Raw genomic sequence first — 25,236 nt, forward strand, 5'->3', positions numbered from 1 at the left:
TTTCAATTTTTTAATATGTCATTAATATTATTTTATAAATACCAGAGGCAATTTATTTCGTATTCGTAAAACAAATGGTATCATCTTATAATTAATGACATTTTACAAAAATTATCGGAAATTTTCTTCACGAAATTTAAAAGATATTTTAGTACGCAACAAATTAGTTACAATCATTAATTCATCTTTTTCTAACAACATAAAACAGAAATAATATAATAATAATAAAAAGAGCAAACGCTATTTAAAAAGCTCAACTGATCAAATTTTATATTAAGTAATAAAAGGGCATTGTGTTTATATATTAAGAACATTATGATGTTATAATATAACAATATCCTAAAACTGTTTGGTTCTTCTACACGTCTCACACTTGCACAGGTGGGTGTGTTCCATGTGCACTCACTCACACATAGACAATCCGACCTCACGCCAGAGCCTCTAGTACCACGCACACCACCACGCTCCGCTCTATCTGTACAAACACAGTGGTACTCTCAGTTCTATACAACCTCCTCAACTGCACTCACGCGCAGAAAAAAAGATAAAGCGATCTATCGATCTTTTTCCTAATAAAAAGACACCGCCGTCTGATGGACATTTTGGCTATAGTCGGATAAAACTGACCTTTACAAACGAACGTGTCTCTACATTATTCAAATTGAAATATTTACGGCAACGTAATCAATTTAAAATGTCGTTTTAATTATGTAAATACGGCGAGTGTTAATGAATTTAAATTTTTGCCGATTCTTCTCTTGATTGAATGTAAACATATTTATCATAGCTTGTGACGTTTATAAGGTGATAAATTTAAATGATTGAAGTTGAGATTTTTCGTAGAGGTGTGTGGTAATGTTATTCAAATAAGTGGATTTTATAGTTCATGTTTCCGTCTTTATTGACAAAAGTCAAAGTACTGCTTTAAATCATACCATTATGGAACGCCACCAAAATGGTATGGATGTGTGGGTAGGTAAGGGTATATAAGTAATTACTTTGATACTATTAACTTTAGTTATAAGTGTATAATTGTATATAGAATTTGTATAAAATAAGAGATATCTTAAAATGTAATTATACACTTAATTAATTAAATAAAATTATAATTAATATAATATAATAAATAAAAATTACATCATTTTTAATACGTTGTATCGGTCTATTGTCTGATTATTGATTGTTAGCTGACAAATTCACTTTAATATTTTTTGATAATAATTTCATAACTTGCAATAAAACTGTATTACCTATTAAACGATTTTTTTAAATAATCAATTTGTAAAAACAACTTTCGTTCAAGATCCTTATTTTTATTATTGTAGCAATTATATATATATAGCAATATGTATTATTTTTATTATTGTCAAATTTCTAGCCTCAGACATCATCAGACCATCTCAGTAACAAAGTCGTGGACCTTTTTAATAACATACAGACGTTTATATATATTATAAGATAGGTGGTAAACGATGCAAGCAATATATATTTGTACATAGAAAATTTCAATTTCGTATAAAAAAAACTTGACAATAAACATAAACATTCCTGTCACACTTTTTTGAAACTATTGTTTAATTTATCACTTCTATTTAAAACAAAATGATGCTTAATACATTAACACATATATCTTTAATATATTTTAGTTTCACAAAACCTACCCTCAGTCTCATCGATTACTTTGATTTATCAGTTGAAAATATGAAAAAAAAATTTACAACAAAATTTATCACATATATTTGCTCTACCTCTTTCGTTCTAGGGCAAGGTCGTGTAAATCAACTTGGCGGGCTATTCATCAACGGTCGTCCATTACCAAACCACATCAGGCTGAAGATCGTGGAGATGGCGGCGGCGGGTGTACGGCCTTGCGTCATCTCGCGTCAGCTCCGAGTCTCGCACGGATGCGTTTCAAAAATTCTCAATAGATATCAGGTACGAAATCCAATGGGTATCAAATGGCCTATTTATTATCATAATATTATAATAAAACGATTTCAATTAGCATTTTAATTCTATTTCCAAACTGTAATATTTTATAATTTGTAAATCATTAACATAACACAAATTAAAAATTATAAGATTAACTAACTTAATAAGCAAATTAATATAACATCGCAATTGATTAAATATATTGATCTAACTTCCTGCGGATACCCACTATGTGGATTCAAAACGATAAAAAATTAATTATTTCTATACTAAAAACCAGATCAAAACTAATTTAATGTTGTTCGAAATTATCATTCAACTTAACATAAATATATACTCAGGGCTAGTTATTTACGATATGACATTTTACTAACGTTAATAAAGATTACTGATTTAATTCCTCTTTGTTCTTAACTTGTTTGTTGTTTCAATCAATTAGTCAATAGTAAGAAAATGTTAGAAATATGATATCATGTTTCAAAATAATTAATGTCGAGTCTACATTGCTGGGCGTACCCCGTGGTATTTCACGATTCTTAGTCTGTTTAATTGCTATAAGTGACTTTAATTTCATATATTTATTCAAATGAATACAATATTTGTTTTTATATTAACTACTTTTGAAAGCTAGTTTCGCTCTCTTGCATATATTCGGAATAATAAATAGCCTTTGTCCTTCTTCGAGATATAAATTAATGTCGATCCGTTACTCCGATGCTGGATAAAGAAAGACAAACTGACTTACACAATGGTTTATTTATAATAATTATAAATAAGAGATTTTATACTTATCAATTTGAACAGAAATTCTACAAACGAATAGATTCGTTTAATAGTATCTTATATTAACAAAGACTTGTGACATAAAACCTCTAAGGTCGAAAGATTTCTTGGAAATAATTAATTTGAAATCTGTTTGTTATGTCTACAATTCGAAATATGAAAATCGTAAAATAAATGAACAATGTTCATAAAGGCAAATAATTGTTATTATTCTCATAAAGCTTGTTCGTAAATAGAAAAATATATACATATTTTTTTTGCTTTGATATCAAAGGAGTCATAATGAAATAGATCTAATTATTTTAAGAAATAAGAACCATCATGGCTAAAGATCGTAGATTCAGTCGACGCAAGTCTTATTGAGTCTTCTACTTATAATTCACATCTCAAGTGGATCTGAATATAAATATTTATAAAGAAAAGATTCAAATTAAGCACAACCTGCACTGGAGAAGATGGTGATATACGCTACGGAAGTCTTTACTCAGCAGTTGAACATATAAGAACTGTTAACTACTTATATTTTAGTATTTTATTTGTACTAACTAGATTTAGCTATAAGGATAAAGTATAGATGTGAAGCAAATGCACTGCACATTATCTTTGATTTCTATCAGATTTGAATTAAACATTTTCTTTGCCTTTCATGAAATTATACGTTTGCACGGAAGAAGGAACGGAATCATGCTCATAATCTTAATTTGTAAGTAAAAAAAATAATGTCATAAAACACAATGCAACGAATTTGATGAAAACAGATTAAACAATTCTAATCTGTCGAAGAAAGAGACTAATGACCCTACACTTTATATTGTTTTATATTTTGCACAGTAAAATGCAAAACGTAATACCATTTGAAAATAACTTTCGATTCATATTTTCTAACAACTGGGCCATCTCGGCCCAGTATTGACTTACGAAAATATAATAATAACTTTAGGAATTATAGTATATATTACATTTTGTATTCGTCTAAATTCATAGTATTAACTGTCACATGTGACTAATATTGGATAAATAACTGGCCCTTCACTTAAACAATCATTGACCTAAAACTTAAATTGAATTCTGCCAGTAGAAGCAATACTAGGTTACTTACATAGAAAACTTCAATTAATATACCCAATCCTGTTGTGCCGGCAAACAATCGCTATTGACTCCTGCGCATCCAAGCCTGAAGGTTCATTTTCACTCCCGGCCAGTCGTCACAATAATAGTGATTGTTTCGCTCAGGAAGTCCCATTTCACGCACCACGAGTGAATCTGTGACCTCATAGTATATTATGTTTCGACCAATAACAAAGTCTTACTATATTGTCGTACCTGGCTTTATATAATGATATAAAGCTAGGTACGACATAGCTAATGAGCTATCGGTGCTTACTGTAAATATAAATCTTTTGTTCATTTACATATAAAACTGCCCAAGTTTTTTTGACATGGATGATCGGATGGAATCAAATGCAAAATGGAATCAAAACATTAATATATTATATGAATGTGTTTTTTTAATAATATCAATACTATAGTTTTTATACTAAAGTTAATGCAAATCTATTTGGGTATTTTGAAAACGTACTTGAAATTCGCAAAAATGTTGTATTCCATTAGTAAGAGAATTAATAATTAACTTGCCAGCGTCGCTTACTAAGCCCCAAAGACAGACTGGCAAAGAAGTCTTAGCTTAGAAGGGAAACATTTACTGAACTTTTATATTTTTAATATCCCTTTTTACTACAGGATTACAGCAGTGAATTATTATATTCGTATTACACACGTGAACTAAGTAACTGTCCATCTTCTCCTGCTAAGAAAAACATAAAAGTTAACACAGCGAATTAACTTATTTGCGAGTTAAGATGAACCCTATAACTTATTTCGACACATAAGTTTTGTTATTATTTTTCACCAATTTTTAAATTGTTGAATCACAATTTTTCCAAAGATATATGCGTCCGTTCCTTCGTATACGTCATCTAAATTTAAGACCAAATAATATAAACTAGAAAACTGTATATATATATTCATATAAGTGTTTTAAGGGCATCTGTGGACTATGCTATCTACGTTCTTTTTTTACCTACAGCAAGCTGAATTTTAATCAAAAAGATTATAGTTCCTAAAATTGGTAGTGTTTACAATCCAATGCCTCAGATAATACATATAAAACCTATAGGCCTGCGTGTCGGATTGCTGCCCCATGGATTATGAGAGTGCACTTGTGTTTTCGTATTTCGTTATATTCGAGCACTATAGTATCTCTTGCACAGATGACTATTCTCTGTTGAGAAATGCCATCGTGACAAATCAATAACCCATATATATAAGAAAATTATATAATAAAAAACGTGGCATCATATATTGCCTGAAAAATATGATTGGTACGGAGTTATAATAATTTAACGACTTTAAGCAAATGCAATCGATTCGAATCGATTTCATCGTCTGTTGCGACAGTGATTAACCAAGAGACATGTCAAATACATTTCTATATTTTGACTTTAATTTATAGACATACACATGAAATATATCTTTTTATAAAAATACCTTACTAAATGAGTTTTTTTTGTGTTTTATTACAATATTTTATTACTTGGTGACAAATGAAGAAAATCAACTTCAATAAAAGCACTGCTTTTATTCGTTTTTTTACATTAAGTTTTAAAGGAATAAACGCTCAAAATTTAAAGTTTCTTTCAAGCTAGTATTAGTATATCAATCATACGCTTAGAAATCAATTATATTTATTATTGTAATATAACGATTCTTATTTATATATTTTTAGTCTCAAATATAATGTTATATACCCAATCGCAGTAGTTTATAAATAACCGCAAGACATTTGTTTTATCTGTTCGTTGAATTAACATCGATCAACATGCACCTGTCTACCACATTAGTTCTTTACTTAACGAATTTAAAAAATAGTTGTTATACCTTTTGTATTTCTTTAAAGTCGCTTAATAAACGTAGCACTTTTGTAATTTAAGTTTATTGTTACACGATTAATAAAAAGTAGTTACAAATAAACAACTCCCAGAACTGTGATGTACGTATGCTGTGTTCGTTTCGAGTTTGTAATGTACTTATATATTCTGTGTTCATTTATTTAAACTGTTTTATAATAATCAGTTTAAAAAACAACATTACGAATGATATTTAATGCAAAGTGCTACTCAGGCTTTTTTGTACAATATTATATTGCTGTCTTAAAACTATATGTAATAAATATCATACAATACAACTAGACCCCGGTTATTTCCGATAACAACAAGATCATTTTTAATTACACAGGAAATTACGAGGTTCGAGATATCAAAAACCTTAAACCGATTAAGCGATCTGGTTAAGAATTATTGTAACAAGACCTTCTAGATCGTACTTCTAAATATTACTTTAATCAAATGTTTAGATAATGCTTGCCGTGACCGAAAGTATTGAACAGTTCCTAAAGTCTTTGTACACAACATTTTTTTTAAATATTGATTAAAAAAGCGACATACGTCTTCTTGTAATCAATATATTAAATTCTAACCTAAAATACATAGTGAATTACATTTATTACCAGCTGAATTTTAATTCGCTCTTAATCTTTCTGTTAACATGTCATGCAATGAAGTCCTTAAGAAATAACAATCTTGGCACAGGAAACGGGTTCCATCAGACCAGGCGTGATTGGAGGATCGAAGCCAAGAGTTGCAACTCCTGAAGTTGAAACGAGAATAGAAGAGCTTAAAAGGCAAAATCCGGGTATATTCTCTTGGGAAATACGAGAAAAACTTATTAAGGTAACATTTAAATTTTGAAGATAGAAATCAATATATAATACCCGTTAATCTACATTTAAATCAAGGAATATATAAAAATAATGTTTTTCTTTATTGATTATTAATTTGTTACATTAAAATCACGATTAAATTATACATATTTATTTGCTGGAATAAAATATAATTCAGTTATGTAAAGGATATAAAAATGTAAACAGACCGGTATCAGACTACGAGTTGTAGAATACAATTGTGGAATTAACAACTTTTCTGTATATTTTTATAGAATAAGATTTTTTTATAGAATAAGTAGGTACGAACAAATGGGCCACCCGATGGTAAGTTGTCACCAACGCCCATAGACATTGGCATTGTTAGGAATATTAACCATCGCTTACATCGCCAATGCGCCACCAACCTTGTGAACTAAGATGTTATGTCTCTGTAATTACACTGGCTCACTCACCCTTCAAACCGGAACACAACAATATCAAGTATTGCTGTTTTGCGGTAGAATATCTGATAGTGGGTGGTACCTACCCAGACGAGCTTACACAAAGCCCTGCCACCAGTAAGGTGTACACATTGTTTTATTTCATTGTTGAGCTCAATATAAGTAGGACATAAAATTAGTACTTGGATTTGACACTACGCATATTTATTATATTTTAATTTAAATATATGACACAATTACTGGGAGAGCTAAAGTAAATAAAGTGCTTAGTTTAAATATATAGGAAACCGTTTAAGACCGTTCAAAAAATTATGAACACTATTTCTGATACCGATTTTTGTTTATCTTTTAAAGAGTAGGTACAAACTATTTGCATTGAACGGTATACCAAATTAAAACGAAACTACGTTTTGAGTAGAATTACTCAACTGATAAATAAGTTTTAACATCAACGGGTAATTCGATTGCAAATGAACAATGTTAGAAATTAAAGATTTGTAGTACGATCTGTCACGGTAGTCTCGAAACAGTAAGATGATTTTACCGATAAAATTAAAATAAATTTCTCAATCGACTGTAAACAACATTATACTTCATAGTATGAGATTTGCATTTATTTAATATATAATAATGTTGTAGAGGGGGTGAAAAGTAAAACAATGCTGGGTCTTTTTCTTTCGAATTTGAAACCAATGATGTTACAAAGAGATAAATCAATGTTTATCTAAACACCAACTAAACATCGTATATAAGTGAAACCGACACTGTACAACTTAGCCGAAAAGTGACGTTTAGTTGGCGATAAAACAAAACTTTTAACATAGTTTATTTTCCTTGCGCTAACTTATTTGAACCAAATTCTATTCCCTCTTTATTTTAAGTAAGGCTTTTAAAGCAAAATGAATAATTAAGGGTAGAAATTGAAATATTTTACGTGTACTGAGTGTACGCGTTTTTTTTTTGTACCTAATTCTCCGAGTCTGTAAGTTTTTTTTTATGAAATAGACAAACTGGCAAGAGGGCCACCAGATGGTAAGTGGTCACCACCGCTCACAGACATTGGCAATGTATGAAATATCTCACTGACATCGCCAATGCGTCACCAACCTTGGGAACTAAGATATTATTATTTGACGTTGTACTTAATAATTCAGGGTATAATTAATACTTCCAGCTGAAAAAAAAATAAACAAACCACTAACGAACTTTAAAACAGGAATTCATACAACTATAATTCTCTTACTTATTTTAAAATAAACAAATATCAAGAAACTTACCCCAAATATTGTATGTCGCAGATATTTTCAATAATTAATAGAAAATCTAAAACATGTATTTTAATTAAATATATATTATTCTTGTAGATTTTGTTACATAAATCTCTGATAATCAGTTTAGTTTTTAAAATAGCTCCTTATCTTTATTGAAATTTATACATAATCTTTATTCAATATACAAAATAAACACTAAATTACAGGAAGGCGTGTCAGACCCGCCCAGTATATCCTCAATATCGCGGTTACTTCGCGGTGGCGCCAGAGACTCTGATGGGAAGAAGGATTACAGTATCGATGGCATACTTGGAGGTTAGTGATTAATTATTATTGTACAAATTTAACTATAAATCAAATAATGGTACTACTGTATGAAAAATTTAAACATCACATTTTTTATATTTATATTTTTATATTATTGCTTAGCTTAGAATGTTTTGTATACATTGTGAACAAAGGTTATCAAGAATTGGATTTGGGTGCACCATCGTGTTTTTAAATTAAAATAACAATTTTATGAACCAAATATGACTGACAATTGTAACTTAATAAAATACATAATGAACAATATATACATGTCTATTTTATCTTAAGTAAGAATATAATATAATATTATTACTTATAAATTAAATTTATCATCACGTAACCAAGACGTAATATTTTCTCTAATAAATAAAACAGCTATTGTAAGTATTCATTATAACTTTTCGCAAATAAAGAACTTTTTACGGAATTCATTAAAGCCACAATAACGTAGATCTTTTACAAGTTACGAAACAAAGCCATACAAAAAGTATTGCACAATGAGTCTTCATTTCGGGCGACTATTTCGCAAACGAAATACAACCTGTCAAAGCTTTCTCACGACTCAAAAAATCAATTTCCGCACACAAATCTTACACCGTCATTGTCGCCGGTTGATATATTGAAGATGGCAAACCGTAGGGCGGTATGTTTGGTGAACTATAGGTAGAAGGGTACCGACAAAGCTACCGCGCTCGCCTGCAGCGCGACTCGATAGTGCTGAAAACATTGACAATATACGTTACATGTTTTGGTTGTAGTGTCATTGTTGCATTATTTTGCACTCGTTTAATAGAACTTTGAATTTTGCCGTTGTATGTACCTGTTGCGATTTCCGATTGTACATTCTTCATTCTAATTTATTTCGTTTTCAAACATATCCTTTGAATTCGGAACGATTGTAACGTTGTTTCTATAGTTTTCATTGACCATTTACTTTATAATGTAAATTAGAATATTTTATATTTTCTTAAGGTAGGAATGTACCAAAATCAAGTCAAAACAAAAATTATAGTTTTCGTTTTTATCAACAAATTTCCTTAATGATTCTTCTCTTAAAATATAAGTAACACGATAACATTAAATGCTGTTTACAGTTTAGAATACATCAACTATTCGAAACGATTCACAAAAATAGAAGTATTTAAATTGGTCATTGTTATTGCATGCAATCTAAATTTTAAACTCCGATACTAATCACAGATATAATCATCATAAGTCGTCCACTTTCACATACAAACAAAACGAAAAGCGTGTGTGATAAAATCTAGCATTTGTGTAATAGCATCAGTCATTAGAATCCACTGATGTCATGGTGAGAGACCTTCTTGAATACATAATGTAAGATGTTATATTTGGATTACACGCCTCATACTTCTGAATATTATGTTAAACAAAGTTTTTTAATTCATTGCTATTTTTTTTTATTTTTATTTTTTCACCACAGATTATAAATATGTAAATAAGAGTGGTAACGACGAAAGCCCAAGGGTTAGGATCGCAGGTGGCCCGTTATTCAATATATATTGTATTCATTATATACTAGCTGTTCAACATAGTTAACTGTTGCTGCTCAGCCCCCGTGTGCTGTAGAGTTCGTTAAATATTTGATTATATTTTTAGGAAGGGTATAGACACCCTTCCTAAAAATGTCGGATATTAAATGCAAAAATATTTTTTCAAAACCGACTAGCAGTTCCAGTCTACCGGATTCAAACAAAAAAAAAAACAAAACCAAATACTAGTATACTATAAATACTAATAAAAAAATTAATTAAAAAAAATATCGTCTCTATTAATATCTTAGTGAAAAATTACATTTGCCGTCATTTTAAATGCTTAATACAATTAGAATTGCAATAATATCTGAATTCATCGTCAAATAACTAACTTCAATATTACGTAAATACTTTGTTTCACTTATTTCTTAACCTACCAAATTTTACTGAAATTAACTTTATATTACATAATTTTTATTTTATTACGTAACAACATTAATGCAAACTACTTGGTCACTTTTCTACGAGTCCTATTGCAAAAAAGCTTTCAAATTCTTTAACTAAGTTTAAAAACTTTTCATTACTTACTCTCGTTTAAATGTAGTTTCATGTAAAATTTAAATATGATCTTATTTAAAAATACCATAACTTCGAACGTTAAAATATTTCCAATTAAATTAAGTACTGTTAAATAGAAATATAACAGAACAGAAAAATATTCTCAATAATCGCTACCTTACTTATTTTTACTTAAAGTCCGTTAAGCAAATAATTCTTTAATATATAAATTACATTAAATAGACAATATATAAGTCTAAATTTATTAATATAATACCGTACACTTTATAAAAAAATCTCACTACAATCTAACAGCCAATAATAATTGCCTATTCCAAACTCTAAGAAATCTAAAGTAAAAACAAATCAAAATGTCTTCCTTCTAATTCCACGCCGCATTTTAAATGTAAACTTCCAGCGAGACCTCTAGAGGTACGTATGCACAAATGTGTATTCTAAGTATGCGGTCATTTGTTACTCTACGTTTTAAAAGCATTCAACTTTTGTCTCATACAATAATAGCCCCCACACGAATCATATCAGAAATATTTTTACATCGAAATTCTAGGGCACTTCCTTACATTAAAGATTTGAATTATTGATAAATAATAATTATATTTCATTTATAAATTGTTTAGACTGATATTTAATCGTTTCTTATAATAAAACTATACCTCAAATTATAGTAACACATAAAAAAGCGGACTCATGTAGTGGAAATTTGGAAATACTGTACCATATAATAAGACACACAATTAGAGGCTTTTCAATTTACAATTTATCCAATTTTGCCTACTGATAACTTTGTGTATAAATTGGTTAAAAATATTAGTAAAGTATTTCCAATACAATATCATACATTATGTTGATTTATAAAGTAAGTCGACTAACTCCAAAGTAAACTTGAGGTAATTTTAATGTGAATCTATTTTATATTTGAAAAAACATGTGTATAACTAATTTACCATGAAGGCTCGTCTTAGTATAACGAACAAACAAAAATCGTTACTCCGAACCCATATATCGTAATTAATATAACTCGTCAAGAGCATAAGAAATGGCAAATAAAACACGCCCACAGACGTGCTAATCCTGCTACGCGGCCATCTGTTAACTTCAGAACAAACCGCTGAAACAAAGGCGTCCCAGCCGTTTTAATGAACCCAGATTATGGAGGTGTTAAACCGCCGTCGCAGCTCTTTCAACTCTCAAATTATTGCTTTTGAGACCCGCCGGCTTCATGAGGTCACATTTCGGCAAACGCCAAACATCATCCCTCTCACACATTCAATAATTCTATAACACCTTCCCTTTCTTTCAACTTAATCCCATATAGATGTTCCCATTGAACTTTATTACCACGTGTTAAAGATTAAATAAATTTTAACGCGTCTTTCAATATACATATAAGTGACTAGGTCATTTAGGCCCATACGTTATGATCAGAGTCGGAACAAAAAATGGCTAAATAATATTGTCTCGACACCGCAATGGAATTTAAGCAATGTAAATCATTTTATTACAATACATTGTGTTTTATTTTGTGTCGCAACCTTTGTGGTCAGATTTTAAATGTTGTATTTTATTTAAAGTACTGTGATATGGAAGAGAACATTAATCTCTCAACTACTAATACTTGAGCTTAATTTAAAAAAAACATCATACTAAACTTTAGTTAAATATCATTAAACGAAAATATAATGAAATATTAGTAGTATTCGTATGTATTATATTTATTTATATTAGAAAATCAGACATGCAAATATATCTTAAACTTAGGTCAAGTTTAAGGTATATTATAGACACTGGTAATGAAATAAAAAAATTACTTACACTCAATGTGCCGCCAGTTTTGTTCTTTAAAATAAAAAAACCCTTGTCCCTTATGTTGTAATTATACTGGCTACAAAGTATTATGTGGCATTAAAACAACAGACGAATGTGTAGTACCCACCTAGATGATTTTAATAAACTCTCAGGTGTTTGCTATTAATATCGTATATTAAACTAGTTACAGGAGAAAAATTCAGCGCTAACATAGCCTAAGTTCTAATACAGAGCAATTCTCGTAAGCTCACAAGAATGACGGCTAAATGAGCGCAAGCGCATTAAAACCGCGTTGTCGTTTTACGTGTCATAAATCCAGATCGCGACACCAAAATATTGAATAGTGCCAAAATGTCACCCGAACGGCAAAGAAGCCGACAAAGAGACCGCCGCGCTGGGTGTTCTTATTCGTCCACACTGAGCCCCATTTTTTCATTTCATTCAATTTTGACTTCTTTCAAAAGGCTATTAATATAAGCCGCATTTTTTAAATTCGGTTTTAGAGCCAAAGCCGCGTATTGTTAAGGCCATTTTTTAATCTGTTTCCGTAGGATACCGCTACCGATTTATAAATGAGACGGCCCGAGATGCTGCCTTGACGGTTTTTGATTTAGGCGAATTAAATATGATATGGGTTTTTGTAAAAAAAAGTGCTAATAAATAACGTGTGATAGAAAAAAACAGATGAAGACAAATTACTACAACTGATTGTCAAATAATTTATATTATGGTATATCCTAGTGTTGTCCTGTAGTCACGTTAAGATGGACGCTGGACAATCCATAAAAACTAATATCATGTCAAATTAACAAGTGACATATCAAACTATGTATTATCAGTTGTACTCACATACATATATAGTATAGTTTATTTGTCTGTAAAAAAATGTCTAGAGGCCTTATTGGTCAATAGAAAATTAAAATTAAATATTTGAAGAATTGTGACTATGTTCTAATTGTACTATGGTTCTAATAATTCTGTATTGAGAATTTCCAAAATAATCCGCTTAAAGTTACCTTTTATTTTTTAATTTAAACTTAGTAAAATACACACATACATACATATATGTATATATATACATTACAATTTTAAATACGTTTTATGTTGATTGTAATGAAAATTGTAAAATGAATGGCAATAATTAATCCTTATAGTGTATTACGATACACAACAATAAATAAAATCAAAGTCCATAAGTTTCACATCGCCGATCAAAGGCCTTAAAGAAAAGGTTTTGTAACTAATTCTACCAAGCTGCTCCATTGCGTATTAATAGACACAACTAGCAAAATATTATATTATATATTGATACAGGTTTCCTCGCGATATTTTCCTGTAACCCTGGACAGGAGGTTAATAATTACGTACATGTTAATTCAGTGGTACTTGATGCTTGCTTGTATTCGGACTCCAAGCCCGATATCATCATTTAAGTTTGGCATTTTACTCTTATACTTAGGAATCACTACTGAACCGATATAACTTATTTTGGACATCTTGTATCCATATTGACGTAAATGTACATCAATTACTCAATTTATATTATTTTACACACTCATAGAGCATCATCATAATATAAAAAAAATAACCGATTAAGCTTTCGATCAATTTGTTAAATGTACGTGGGATAAAGCACTCTACAGCAAAGCTGGTGGTTATATAAAGTACATTATTGTATACAGTTAATCTTAAAGTTTTACGTAAATCCTTAAAGCTTCTATTTATGTAAAAGCATAATAGCCTTAAAAATGCTAGCCTTAAAAATGATATTATTATTATTATATATTATAATCTAACTTGCGGCATATTTTAAACGGTTATAATATTATTATTATTTTAAATATTTTATGAAATAATTTAACATCCTCTTCATCTGAAAAGCCGAGACTGCTGCAAGGAAAATTATAAGTTTATAATATTTTAACTTGAAAATGCTTATAAAATACAGAGTAACCAGTGTTCGTGGAGCTGACCAAATCTAGGGTTGCGTTTAATTAATCTTCTTTACCTTAAACATCGTTGACATTTTTAACAGCTGCATTACAATGATACTAACATGTTTATGTTATGAAAAATATTGCAGTTACGCAATTATTTAATTACATATGTATTATATACAATAGATTTTATGAATAACAAGTATGTAACCGAGTCATATAATAAACGATCAAAACGTATAGTACAATAAGGAAACTCAAAAAGAAAAAAAAAGCGTGTTGAGATATAAATAAATGTATATATAAGACATTAATATAACTATTTTTTTTGCAGGTCGAGGGTCAGATTCTTCAGACATAGAATCCGAACCGGGCTTAACATTAAAGCGAAAGCAGCGACGTTCTCGCACGACATTTACAGGAGAACAATTAGATGCCTTGGAAAGAGCCTTCCATAGAACGCAGTATCCAGATGTATACACAAGAGAAGAGTTAGCTCTACAGACCGGCCTCACAGAAGCTAGAATACAGGTTAAATTACACTTTACTTATAATATGTCCTTTGAGGATACGAGTATATGTTTAATGAGTTCATTACAAACATTTAAAATAATATACTATTTTTGCTCAAGTCCTTCTCTATAAAAAGGAAGCCCAGCCCTAGTTGGCATTGCCCAGAAGTGCAGTGCAAGACACTTAGGGCCTATTTACTTCCTATTGTTTACTTTGCTTCAATTTAATTTTCTGGTTCATGAAATATCCTCAAACAGCTAAAATGACTCAATTTTTTTCTATTAATATAATAGTCTAAAACCGCGTTTATTAAAAATATATCTTTACAGATACTTAAAACAGATTTAGCAGTAAATTTTGTTTACTAATATGTATATTTCAGGTATGGTTCTCTAATAGAAGAGCTCGACTGAGGAAGAACACTGGTTCAAACTCAACTCCAACACTTGCAAGTTATTCGACATTACCAATGCCTCAAATACCCTGTCCTTACCCTGCAGGAGAAATATCTTCTCTGTCCCAGCATCATCCTCAGCACCCGGATCCCTGGCACCATCAAAAATACGCTAACTATAACCAGTTAATGGCGCAGTCTCAACATTTGAATCAAGCATTTCAAAATGCTGCTTTTCCTAGCTCGTCAGGTGCGACTTTCAGTCCCCTTGTTTCTGGTGCTAGTGCACCATCGCATAGCCAGATTTTGGACGCCAATGCCGCTAGAAGTGATTACGCACGATACCCGCCTAATGATATTTATAATAAAACCATCAACTATATGCCCAAAGATTCAGAAGCAGAAGACAAAATTGTTAGTGACGATATCATTGAACAGAGAGACGACGGTTACGTGAAGACTACTGGGAACGAATACAAAGACTTGCAGAGCAGCGACTATCCAAAAGTTCCAACTGATTACTCCAAGCTTGCCGTGGATCCATCGTCATCTAATTGGAGCCCTTCCAACAATTCATTAAATATGAGTCTTGCTGGGCTATCCAGTGATTATAAATACATGAGTGATCCTTACTCGTTCTCTAATATTGCACCCGATCCTCTTAATCAACACAATTATACGCATCCAGGCAACGCTGCGAATAAATACTGGATTTGACAAAGGTATAAGATATGACCTTCCAAATTAGATACCTGAGGACCAGTGGTATGTGACCAGTACCTTATATAGTAATAGGTTTTGTTTAAATGTAATATTGTTAATTTTATTTAAATTATATAAAATAGTATTGTGTATTATAAAAATATTTTATAATGTATTAATTGTAAACATTACCTCTGTATGCATTCCAATTAAAGATACCTATTTTAATACCAAAACTGTAAATTAAGTTATTAGACAAGTCATTAGTAAATATAAGCTCAAAATGTTATTCTGTTGTGTTTTATTTATTTCTATATATATTTTTTAAATCCTTTTCTTAAATCTTAAAAATTTTCATTATATCAAGTAAAAAAGAAAGAGGCTCTTAAAACACAAACGTTAAGCACTAAAAATTTAACCAGATATTTTTCATGTCTAAAAATTAAAAGTAATTATGAAATTTTACTTCCCTATAAAAAAAATCCAAAAAAAAAAGCCGAGATGGCCCTGTGGTAAGAACGCGTGAATCTTAACCGATGATCGTGGTTTCAAACCCGGGCAAGCACCGCTGAATTTTCATGTGCTTAATTTGTGATTATAATTCATCTCGTGCTTTACGGTGAAGGAAAACATCGTGAGGAAACCTGCATGTGTCTAATTTCACTGAAATTCTGCCACATGTGAATTCTACCAACCCGCATTGGAGCAGCGTGGTGGAATAAGCTCCAAACCTTCTCCTCAAAAAGAGGAGAGGAGGCCTTTAACCCAGCAGTGGGACATTCACAGGCTGTTACGGAAAAAAAATCCTTGTTTGCTGTCAATGTCATGATTTTCAACACTCAATAAAATTACCAATATTAGTTTTTAGCCAATATATTTATTTAATGAAAAGTATTTTATTTAGTATTAAGTTTTAATTTAATCTATTATTTTATTTAATCTATTTAATCTATTGACCATTATTGCCGGCGAACTTTTGACAATTTAACAGAAATTAATTGATGCCGCTGCTATAGAAATCCTAGGGACGAATATCGATCACGTCTTTAAAGGAGTTTTTCACCATATTATTGGATTTTTATACAATAACTTATTGATATTGCGTGCCGTCTATGCTGTGTTAGTCTCACGATAATTAGTACGCAAATTTGATTTTTAAATGGTCACAGGAATAGCGACATCAAACAAATGTATAACGGCAGAAAAGAAATTTCAAAACGATGATATAAAATTAATATATTTGATTAAATAGAAGGAAAGACATTGATGTCTTACTATAGCCTTAAATTAAGTTAAAAATAGGTAATTTTATAAGTTAGGACTTAATATGTATTCGGATAGTTAACAAAAATAGTGAATTCGTGTAGCTAAATGAAATATTGCTATTTGTTTTCTATATAGCTGCTTTTCTCCAGTGTTAAACGCCACTGCTATGACCCCGTGGGTCGTAGCCTAATGTTATATACCTAGTCTATAGCCTCAATAATTGAGCTATATAATTCAATTTATCATTCTAATTCTAATCCTGGGATTAGCGTGTTCAGTATACTCAAGTACGTACAAGTAAATATATTTTATTCCGGCAAGTAAGTAAAAGAAGTAGGAAATTTATAGAAACATATAGAAACATAAACATAATAAGTGGTTGCCTATTTCTACAGAACGGTTGCTTTTAAATTATTAAATGTTTTTGGACGTTTTATTTCATCACACATAATATGATATTTATTTAAAATCCATATACTGTATATTAACGAAATACATGTAACTAAGTATTGATGAATCATTCTCCTAACCTAACAACTACAGTAATTGCAATGTAAAGTAAATTTGTTTCTTTGCCAAGACACCTTAGATTTAACTCGTAAAGATGTTTGTTAATTTCAACATAGAAAGAGCCATTTACCAAATTTTCTATGAAAACAATTACTATAACATAAAATAATAATGACATTAGAAGCTTTTATTATTTAATATTAAATTTAAAAAATTAAAATAATAATGAATTAAATTTTATACATCTTTATTTATACCTTTAACTCGCTTTACTATAAACCATATTTTTAGATATATCTATGATATCCAACTAACCTTTTAAAGCAATAATCAATAACGGCTTGTTCATTATGTCAAAAAATAACAATGACAATAACTATGTTCATGTCTACTTTTTTTAATAGCTTAATAATTATGGAATTTGATCAGTGGTGATTTTAGATGATCACCATTAACATACTCAGGAAAAATAGGATACCTTTTTTATCTAAGCATATTTAAAGATACACAAGAATATTTTTTTAGCTACATTTTTTTTTATTTGAGAAATCTGTAGTATAATATTAATAATAATTTTTTTCGACCAACCCATTTATTTTATAATTTAAACATTGAATCTGAATATAGGAAATGAAATAAAATTACCAAATTAAATAATTCGAAAATGTAAATTTATTATATTTTTACAGTCACAGGTCTAAATATAAAATATATATCAATAAAGAAATAGCAAGTGTGTGTTATATTTAGCATTTGTTTTTACTGTGGGGATATTTCTACAATTGTTGCTCCAGCCTCCGCAGGTATTGTAATTTCACCGTTTTGAGCAGATGGTGATGATTCAACAAGAACGACAGTAGTAGCTGACACATCAGTAGGTGTTTCTGTTATAGCAATATCAGAAGCTGTGTTGACGTTGCTAACAGCTTCGTTTACGGTTTCAGTGGTTGCTTGTGGTGTTATAGAACCTGTACTAACACTTATGTCTACATGTGAAACATCTGATGCCGTCGTATTGTTTAAATAATCCATATCCGTAGAATTTGTATTAGAAGAATCTACTTCTGTATTTATATTATTATTTAAAGAAGCAGTATCTGTAACATTAGTTGCGATATTAGAAACTTCTGGATCAACTACGGTTACAGACGCTTCTGTACCACTATCAATAGACTCTACGTTGGTAGTTAATAAGTTTTCTTCTAATATGACATTACCGGTACTTGTAGAAGTGGCATTCTCATTTGTAGATACTGCGATAGAAATAGTAGTAGGATCACTGCTCACAGATGATTCAGTATCAGTCGGTGCATTTGTTACATTTGCGTTGAAGGATGGATCATTAACAGAACTCAAATTAAGGTTGTTGCTACCTTCGCCAGAGATCAGCTGTGTATTTGTAGCAGTACCATCGCTTCCAAGAGATACAGAGTCTGATGAAGAAACATTTGCAGACCCAACAAGATCTGTGTTGTTTAAAACAACTGTACTTCCTCCGGAAGAAATATTCGTGGGTAAAGCATTTGCTGACCCAACATCGGCATTGTTATTTAAAACTGCGTCACTTGGAGCATTAGAGTCAGCATTTGATGAAGTAGCAGTTCCAATCCCAATAGCGTTGTTGTTGTTGTCGTTGCTCGAATCAGTACTATTTGCAGATTCAACATTAGCGTTTATAATGGCTCCTGGAGAAACAGAATCGGTACCCGATGTTGGAAGTGTAATAGGTTCAATATTATTATTGTTGCTTATGACCACATCATTTCCCGTGGAATCCACATTGTTAGGATCAGTTTCTAAAATTGTTGTAGATTCAATAACAGCGTTATTGTTTACAGTGGTGGTACTTTTATTCAGAGATAAATCAGTATTAACAGTTGACACTTGACCGTCTACGGTAGCTTCAATTCCTTCAGAAGAGTTAGTAGTTGTTTCCAACGTAATAGAATCAACACCTGACGATGGAGAACTTGCAGACGCATCATTACCATTATTACTTGTAACATTTTCTGATTCATTAGAATTTACATTGACATTAGTTGTAGCACCAACGTTATCTGCGTTAGAAGCAGAATCAATACTTGAAGATGAAACATTGTTATTTTGAATATTAATGTTACTGTTTGCAGAACTTTCACTGAGTCCGTCAGAAACCGATGTGGTATTTGTAACTAAATCATTTTCAGAGACCACGTGAGTATTACTATTTATAACTGCATCATTACCGCCGATTGTAACAGTGTCAATACCTGAGGGTGAAGTATTGTTATTCTCAATATTAACGTCGTTAGTTGTAGAGCTTTGACTGATTCCGTCAGAAACCGATGTGGTATTCGTAGCTAAATCATTTTCAGAGACCACGTTAGTATTACTATTTATAGCTGCATCATTATTACCTCCGATTATAACAGAGTCAATGCCTGAGGATGAAGTATTGGTATTCTCAATATTAACATCGTTAGTTGTAGAGCTTTGACTGATTCCGTCAGAAATCGATGTGGTATTTGTAGCTAAATCATTTTCAGAGTCAACGTTAGTATTACTATTTATAGCTGCATCACTACCTCCGATTGTAACAGCGTCAATACCTGAGGATGAAGTATTGTTATTCTCAATATTAACGTCGTTAGTTGCAGAGCTTTGACTAATTTCATCGGAAACTGAAATAGTATTTGTGTCAGAAACACTTCCAGACGTTATATTAACGTTGCTATTTATAACAGCATCATTATCTCCGACGTCAGTATTTGTGGATGAATCTTTATCTGAATCCAATATAGGATTAACGTTTGTAGCAACAGCATTACCACCGGAAAGGACAGTGTCAGTGTTTGAAGAGGTTTCAATGTTTGAGTTGTTAATATCACTGTTTTCAGAAACTACTGAATTGCTGTCATTTACATTTGTAGAGTTAATGTCATTATTGTCAGGAACAGATGAATCACTACTTTCTCCTGCGATATGTACTTCATTTGTTGATGACGATGCTGTGCTATTGTCTATGTTCACATTATTCTCTGAACCAGAATTTACACTTGGTACACCAGTTACCGAGTCAACTATGTTTGTATTATTCACATTAATATTTGAAATACCACTACTGTTTCCAGATTGAGATTGATTTTGTCCTCCAGCGACCACGTTTGGAAATAGATTTGATAAGAATTGACTAATAGTTTGTAAAAATAATTTCTTTTCTTCTATGTTCTGTTGCATGACAGTAACCCATGGTAGCGTAACATTGTTAAGTATTTCAGATTTATTATTTAACTTTTCAACACCTTTCTCCAATTTTGTTTGCCACTTGTATAGGCTTATGGCATTCATTTGACTTAATAATTGATTTTTCAACGCATCAAGGGAAGCAGTATTGTTTTGTAGTGTCGTTTCAATTAGCTTCACTATAGCTTGTCGTCGATCACTTACTGTGCTATTTGAGGTAAGACCCAGTTCTTCTTGGAAATATCTATTTATAGCTGCCTGTTTTTCAATTTTTGTACTTGTAAGAGTCAACCCATATTTAACATAGATGTGGTTTCTCCAAATATCACTTAATTCTACCGAATTTTCTTCTTCGCTGCCTAAGAAATCGTCATCTTCTTTTTCTTTTTCTAAAGCCTCTTTTCGTAATTTTTCTAGTTGTTTACGTTGTTTTTCTTGTTTTTTCCTTTCTTCTTTTTCCAATTTCTCTTCTTCCTTTCGTTTTTCTTTTTCAATTCTTTCTAGACGTTTACGTTCTTCTTTTTCACGCCTTTCTTCCTCTTTGCGTTGTTGTTTTGCTTGTTTTTCTTCTAATTTTCTTTGTCTTTCTTCTTCCTTACGTTTTATCTTTTCTTCACGCTCTAACATTTTTTTACGTTGTTTTTCCTCTACTTCCTTGCGTTTAATTTCACTTATATTTTCACTCGAATCCTCGTCGACTTCTTCATTATCACTTGAATCATCACGTTCGATAGATCGTACTGATTCATCAGAGTCTGATCTTTTATTTCTCACTAATACACTGTATTCACTTGTGTCGTAAGGTAAGTACTTTGCGCTTACGAGGCATATGCCAATCTGAAAAAGATAAAATATATTTACTATAAAATAATTTTAACATGGATATTGAAAAAATATATATCATTGTGTTACGTGAAAAACAAAGGTTTTTAATAATTAATTATATGGATATGGAAATTTCTAATGAAAACAAGAAAAATGTACCCCAATACTAATAAGTAACCTATTAAGCAAAAATATAATTCTTATCCTTTCTTAAAATAACCTTCCATTGAACATAATACTCGTTGAATAATTAAAACTAAATCCTTAAATATCATAGAAAAACATTGAGAATACTAAGCTAATTTCATTTTTAAACATAATAATAATTCTACAAATTAATTCTAATTTTTAAATAACTATTAAAATATAATCAGAAACAATCAAGAAATGGTACTTACAAGTAGAAATAAAATTGTTATCCTCATTTTAGAGAACAAATTTCGTATGTATTCGTTCGTCACTCAACTAATAACTACTCTTCATTGAACTCGTTCGTAATTGTGCTTCAATATATAAGAAAGCAACCTTTTATACAAGACGAAGCAATTAGTAGAGATAAGATAGATAATGTTTAGAAGATAACTGGCAGAGACATAAGCAAACATAATGTTTTCGCAAAACTGACTCACAGCAAACATTCATTAACGTAATATCACCAATGAAACAATCGCAAGACATCAACAACCGGATGTAATCATAAAATGCAAATACTTTAAAGGAAATATGGGACTCCTATGCAATTAGTTAATTAATGATTATTAATTTCACATGATAATAATGCTAATGTACTCGATTTACTTAATTTTCGTTATTACCACTTAAATATGTTAAAAATACAATAAAAATTAATAATAGAGTTTTATGATAATCACACTGACAATTAGTAACAAACAAATTGCATGAAACTAAATTTAAAAAAAAAATCTGCGATGTCACTTTAATGCTTCGTGCAACTAATAAACATTTCGTATATCTTATGAAATTATTATTATTACCACAAATGAAGTAATTATTTGAATTTCAACTACGAAAATATGTGTAAAATATTTTTTTATTTAATGACTTTAGTAAATGTAAATACTTTGGCAATCTTTATATAAAATGCACTTTACTCACTTTAAAATCTACTTTGTTACGGATGTTCCTAAACATTACATATTAATGTTCTTTGTTATTATGTTAAACAGAGAAAATTCCTTTTCGCATGTAAATTTGCTAATCTACTAATATATATGGTTGGTAGATATTTGCCTTTCACACTGAAGGTTGTGGGTTCGATTCCACCCATGACAGACATTTGTGTGCATGAACATGTCTGTTTGTCCTGAGTGTGGGTGTTATTATCTATATAAGTACGTATTTACAAAAGAAAAATAGTATATGTAGTATATCAGTTGTCTGGTTTCCATAGCACAAGCTTTGTACAAGCTTAATTTGGGATCAGATGGCCGTGTGTGAATAATGTCCCAGGATATTATTATTATTACTACTGTTCTAAATTCATTCATTTGAAAATTATTTTTGTAGTTGAATTTCAAATGCAACTGAACCAGAAACATACATAGGTACATGTCGTAGTTCAAAACAAGTTTAAATAAAAAAATACCTTTTTACTGACAAGCTTTTTTAATTCGAGTGTTAAAATGAATAAGATTTGTCATATGTAATTGATATAATATTATCTATCAATGACTAAAAGATAACAAAATTATATCTCAATTAGTTGAGTGGAGCTGGTTTAAATACATACATATTAACAAGTATGGTTAAATATAACAATATAAAATATTTAATTTCTTAATACACACCTATTACCGACGTCGATCTCATAGTACGATGTTTACCGTAATTTGATTTTTCTACGGTATTTTGCTTGTGTAGCTTGCATTATTTTTCGTTCAATCATTCTAGGTCAAAATGTGTAAGATTGAAAAGGTTCAATACTAAAATGAATTTCCCTCAATATGGTATAATATATTTTATCGAATAGCGTTTCTTATCTTCTGTATAAATTAAATATTCTTTATTTATATATAAGCCGAGATGGCCCTGTGGTAAGAACGCGTGAATCTTAACCGATGATTTTGATGACCACTGAATTTTCATGTGCTTAATTTGTGATTATAATTCATCTCGTGCTTTACGGTGAAGGAAAACATCGTGAGGAAACCTGCATGTGTCTAATTTCACTGAAATTCTGCCACATGTGAATTCTACCGGGTATTCCAATGCGGGTTGCATTGGAGCAGCGTGGTGGAATAAGCTCCAAACCTTCTCCTCAAAAAGAGGAGAGGAGGCCTTTAGCCCAGCAGTGGGACATTCACAGGCTGTTACGGATATATAAAACTATATTATTAATAAAGAAAATAATTTTCAAATATTTTTCTTTTTGTTTTTTGATGGACTTCTGAGTTTTGTGCTGGCTCTTCTCGTTATAATTTACAAACCGAACCGGCGGTAACTTTACGTTTAATTCAGTAATGTAATATGAGGATTCAAAATTGCCCTTATTGATACTTGAATAAATAATTATTAATAAAGAAGAGAGAGAGCTAGTAGTTCATTCCACTTGCATGTTTTTTACTAATACCCACAAAGTATAAGTAACTGTGTTCTGATTCGAAGGATGAATAACTAAGGATTAAGGAATGGTTTTTATCTTACTGTGTCAATTAAAATATGTATATGTTTGAATTTTGTGTGCACACTTTTTATTCAAAAAAATATATATATATATATCATTAAAACCATAATTATTTAAAAGTAAATGTAGACAAAACTAATAAATAAATTAAGTAACGACATGGGATTTTACATCGGGAATTTTAATATGCCGTTTCCGTTGTTAAAGCAACAATAGATGGAGTATGTAAACAATGTAATCTCTAAGATAAGTTCTTAAACATCGGTGTGTTAAATTTTATTGCGTAATTTTTTAACGACCTTCTAGATAAAAATATTAAAATTGATTTAAAACAATATTGTATGGTTTAGTTATGTTACTTTTATTTTTATACATATTATCTCATTCTATAGGTAATAATAATGTCCTCCAGACCGATTTCGGCCACGGCGACCAATCTCAAGAGAGATTAGCCAACTACGCAGGAGATATTATAGTGCACAAGTGTTTGCGCAAACACAGGTGCGCTGTCTATTCTCCTAACTCTCATAACCCGATGGGACAGCAATTTGACACAACCGGAAGGAATTCATGCAGATGGTGCTTTGCGGCTTTACGTGCTTTTCGAGGCACGGGAGTGTACACACTTCCAACTACCAGACTCCGGGCTGCTACTGACAATTTTCGATAGAAAACCCCAATAATTTTTTATTGGCCCGACCTAGGATTTGAACCCAGGACCTCGAGTTGTGCGGCCTAACATCTAGCCACTCGACTAACGAGGCAGTCTACTACTCTGTATAATCATTTGATACAAATTTTAATTTTATATTATTATGATAATAAA

At 30.7% G+C, this 25,236-nt stretch overlaps 2 protein-coding genes across 6 annotated transcripts; one reads left to right on the top strand and one right to left on the bottom strand.

The window, feature by feature from the left end:
* The first annotated feature begins 518 nt into the window (after positions 1–518).
* LOC126771856 (protein gooseberry-neuro) lies at positions 519–16,214 on the top strand. 4 transcript variants are annotated; one of them, XM_050492000.1, is made up of 6 exons: positions 519–976; positions 1,763–1,935; positions 6,363–6,503; positions 8,414–8,522; positions 14,669–14,865; positions 15,230–16,214. In XM_050492000.1, the coding sequence occupies exons 1-6, from the start codon at positions 940–942 to the stop codon at positions 15,956–15,958; spliced, it is 1,386 nt and encodes a 461-aa protein (XP_050347957.1). In that variant the 5' UTR covers positions 519–939; the 3' UTR covers positions 15,959–16,214. The 4 variants fall into 4 exon arrangements, with proteins under 4 accessions (XP_050347957.1, XP_050347958.1, XP_050347959.1 ...); XM_050492001.1 differs by having other exon boundaries at positions 519–972; XM_050492002.1 differs by having other exon boundaries at positions 519–804.
* A 2,154-nt stretch (positions 16,215–18,368) lies between these two features.
* LOC126771823 (putative uncharacterized protein DDB_G0286901) lies at positions 18,369–22,299 on the bottom strand. Of its 2 annotated transcripts, XM_050491929.1 has the most exons (3): positions 22,165–22,299; positions 20,284–21,778; positions 18,369–20,115 (listed from the first exon to the last, which is right to left on the bottom strand). In XM_050491929.1, the coding sequence occupies exons 1-3, from the start codon at positions 22,189–22,191 to the stop codon at positions 18,479–18,481; spliced, it is 3,159 nt and encodes a 1,052-aa protein (XP_050347886.1). In that variant the 5' UTR covers positions 22,192–22,299; the 3' UTR covers positions 18,369–18,478. The 2 variants fall into 2 exon arrangements, with proteins under 2 accessions (XP_050347886.1, XP_050347885.1); XM_050491928.1 differs by having other exon boundaries at positions 18,369–21,778.
* Positions 22,300–25,236: the final 2,937 nt, after the last annotated feature.

Source organism: Nymphalis io, chromosome 11, assembly GCF_905147045.1.
Source record: "Nymphalis io chromosome 11, ilAglIoxx1.1, whole genome shotgun sequence".
In the NCBI taxonomy this organism is placed as follows: domain Eukaryota; kingdom Metazoa; phylum Arthropoda; class Insecta; order Lepidoptera; family Nymphalidae; genus Nymphalis; species Nymphalis io.

What these genes read in the sequence shown, in the direction of transcription:
- LOC126771856 (XM_050492000.1), top strand. Translation starts at nt 940, where the DNA reads ATGGAACGCCACCAAAATGGTATGGATGTGTGGGTAG. An exon ending in TACGAGAAAAACTTATTAAG is followed by an intron (nt 6,504 to 8,413) that starts GTAACATTTAAA and finishes ACTAAATTACAG; the next exon opens with GAAGGCGTGTCAGACCCGCC. An exon ending in TATCGATGGCATACTTGGAG is followed by an intron (nt 8,523 to 14,668) that starts GTTAGTGATTAA and finishes TTTTTTTTGCAG; the next exon opens with GTCGAGGGTCAGATTCTTCA.
- LOC126771823 (XM_050491928.1), bottom strand. Translation starts at nt 22,191, where the DNA reads ATGAGGATAACAATTTTATTTCTACTT. An exon ending in TAACAATTTTATTTCTACTT is followed by an intron (nt 21,779 to 22,164) that starts GTAAGTACCATT and finishes TATCTTTTTCAG; the next exon opens with ATTGGCATATGCCTCGTAAG.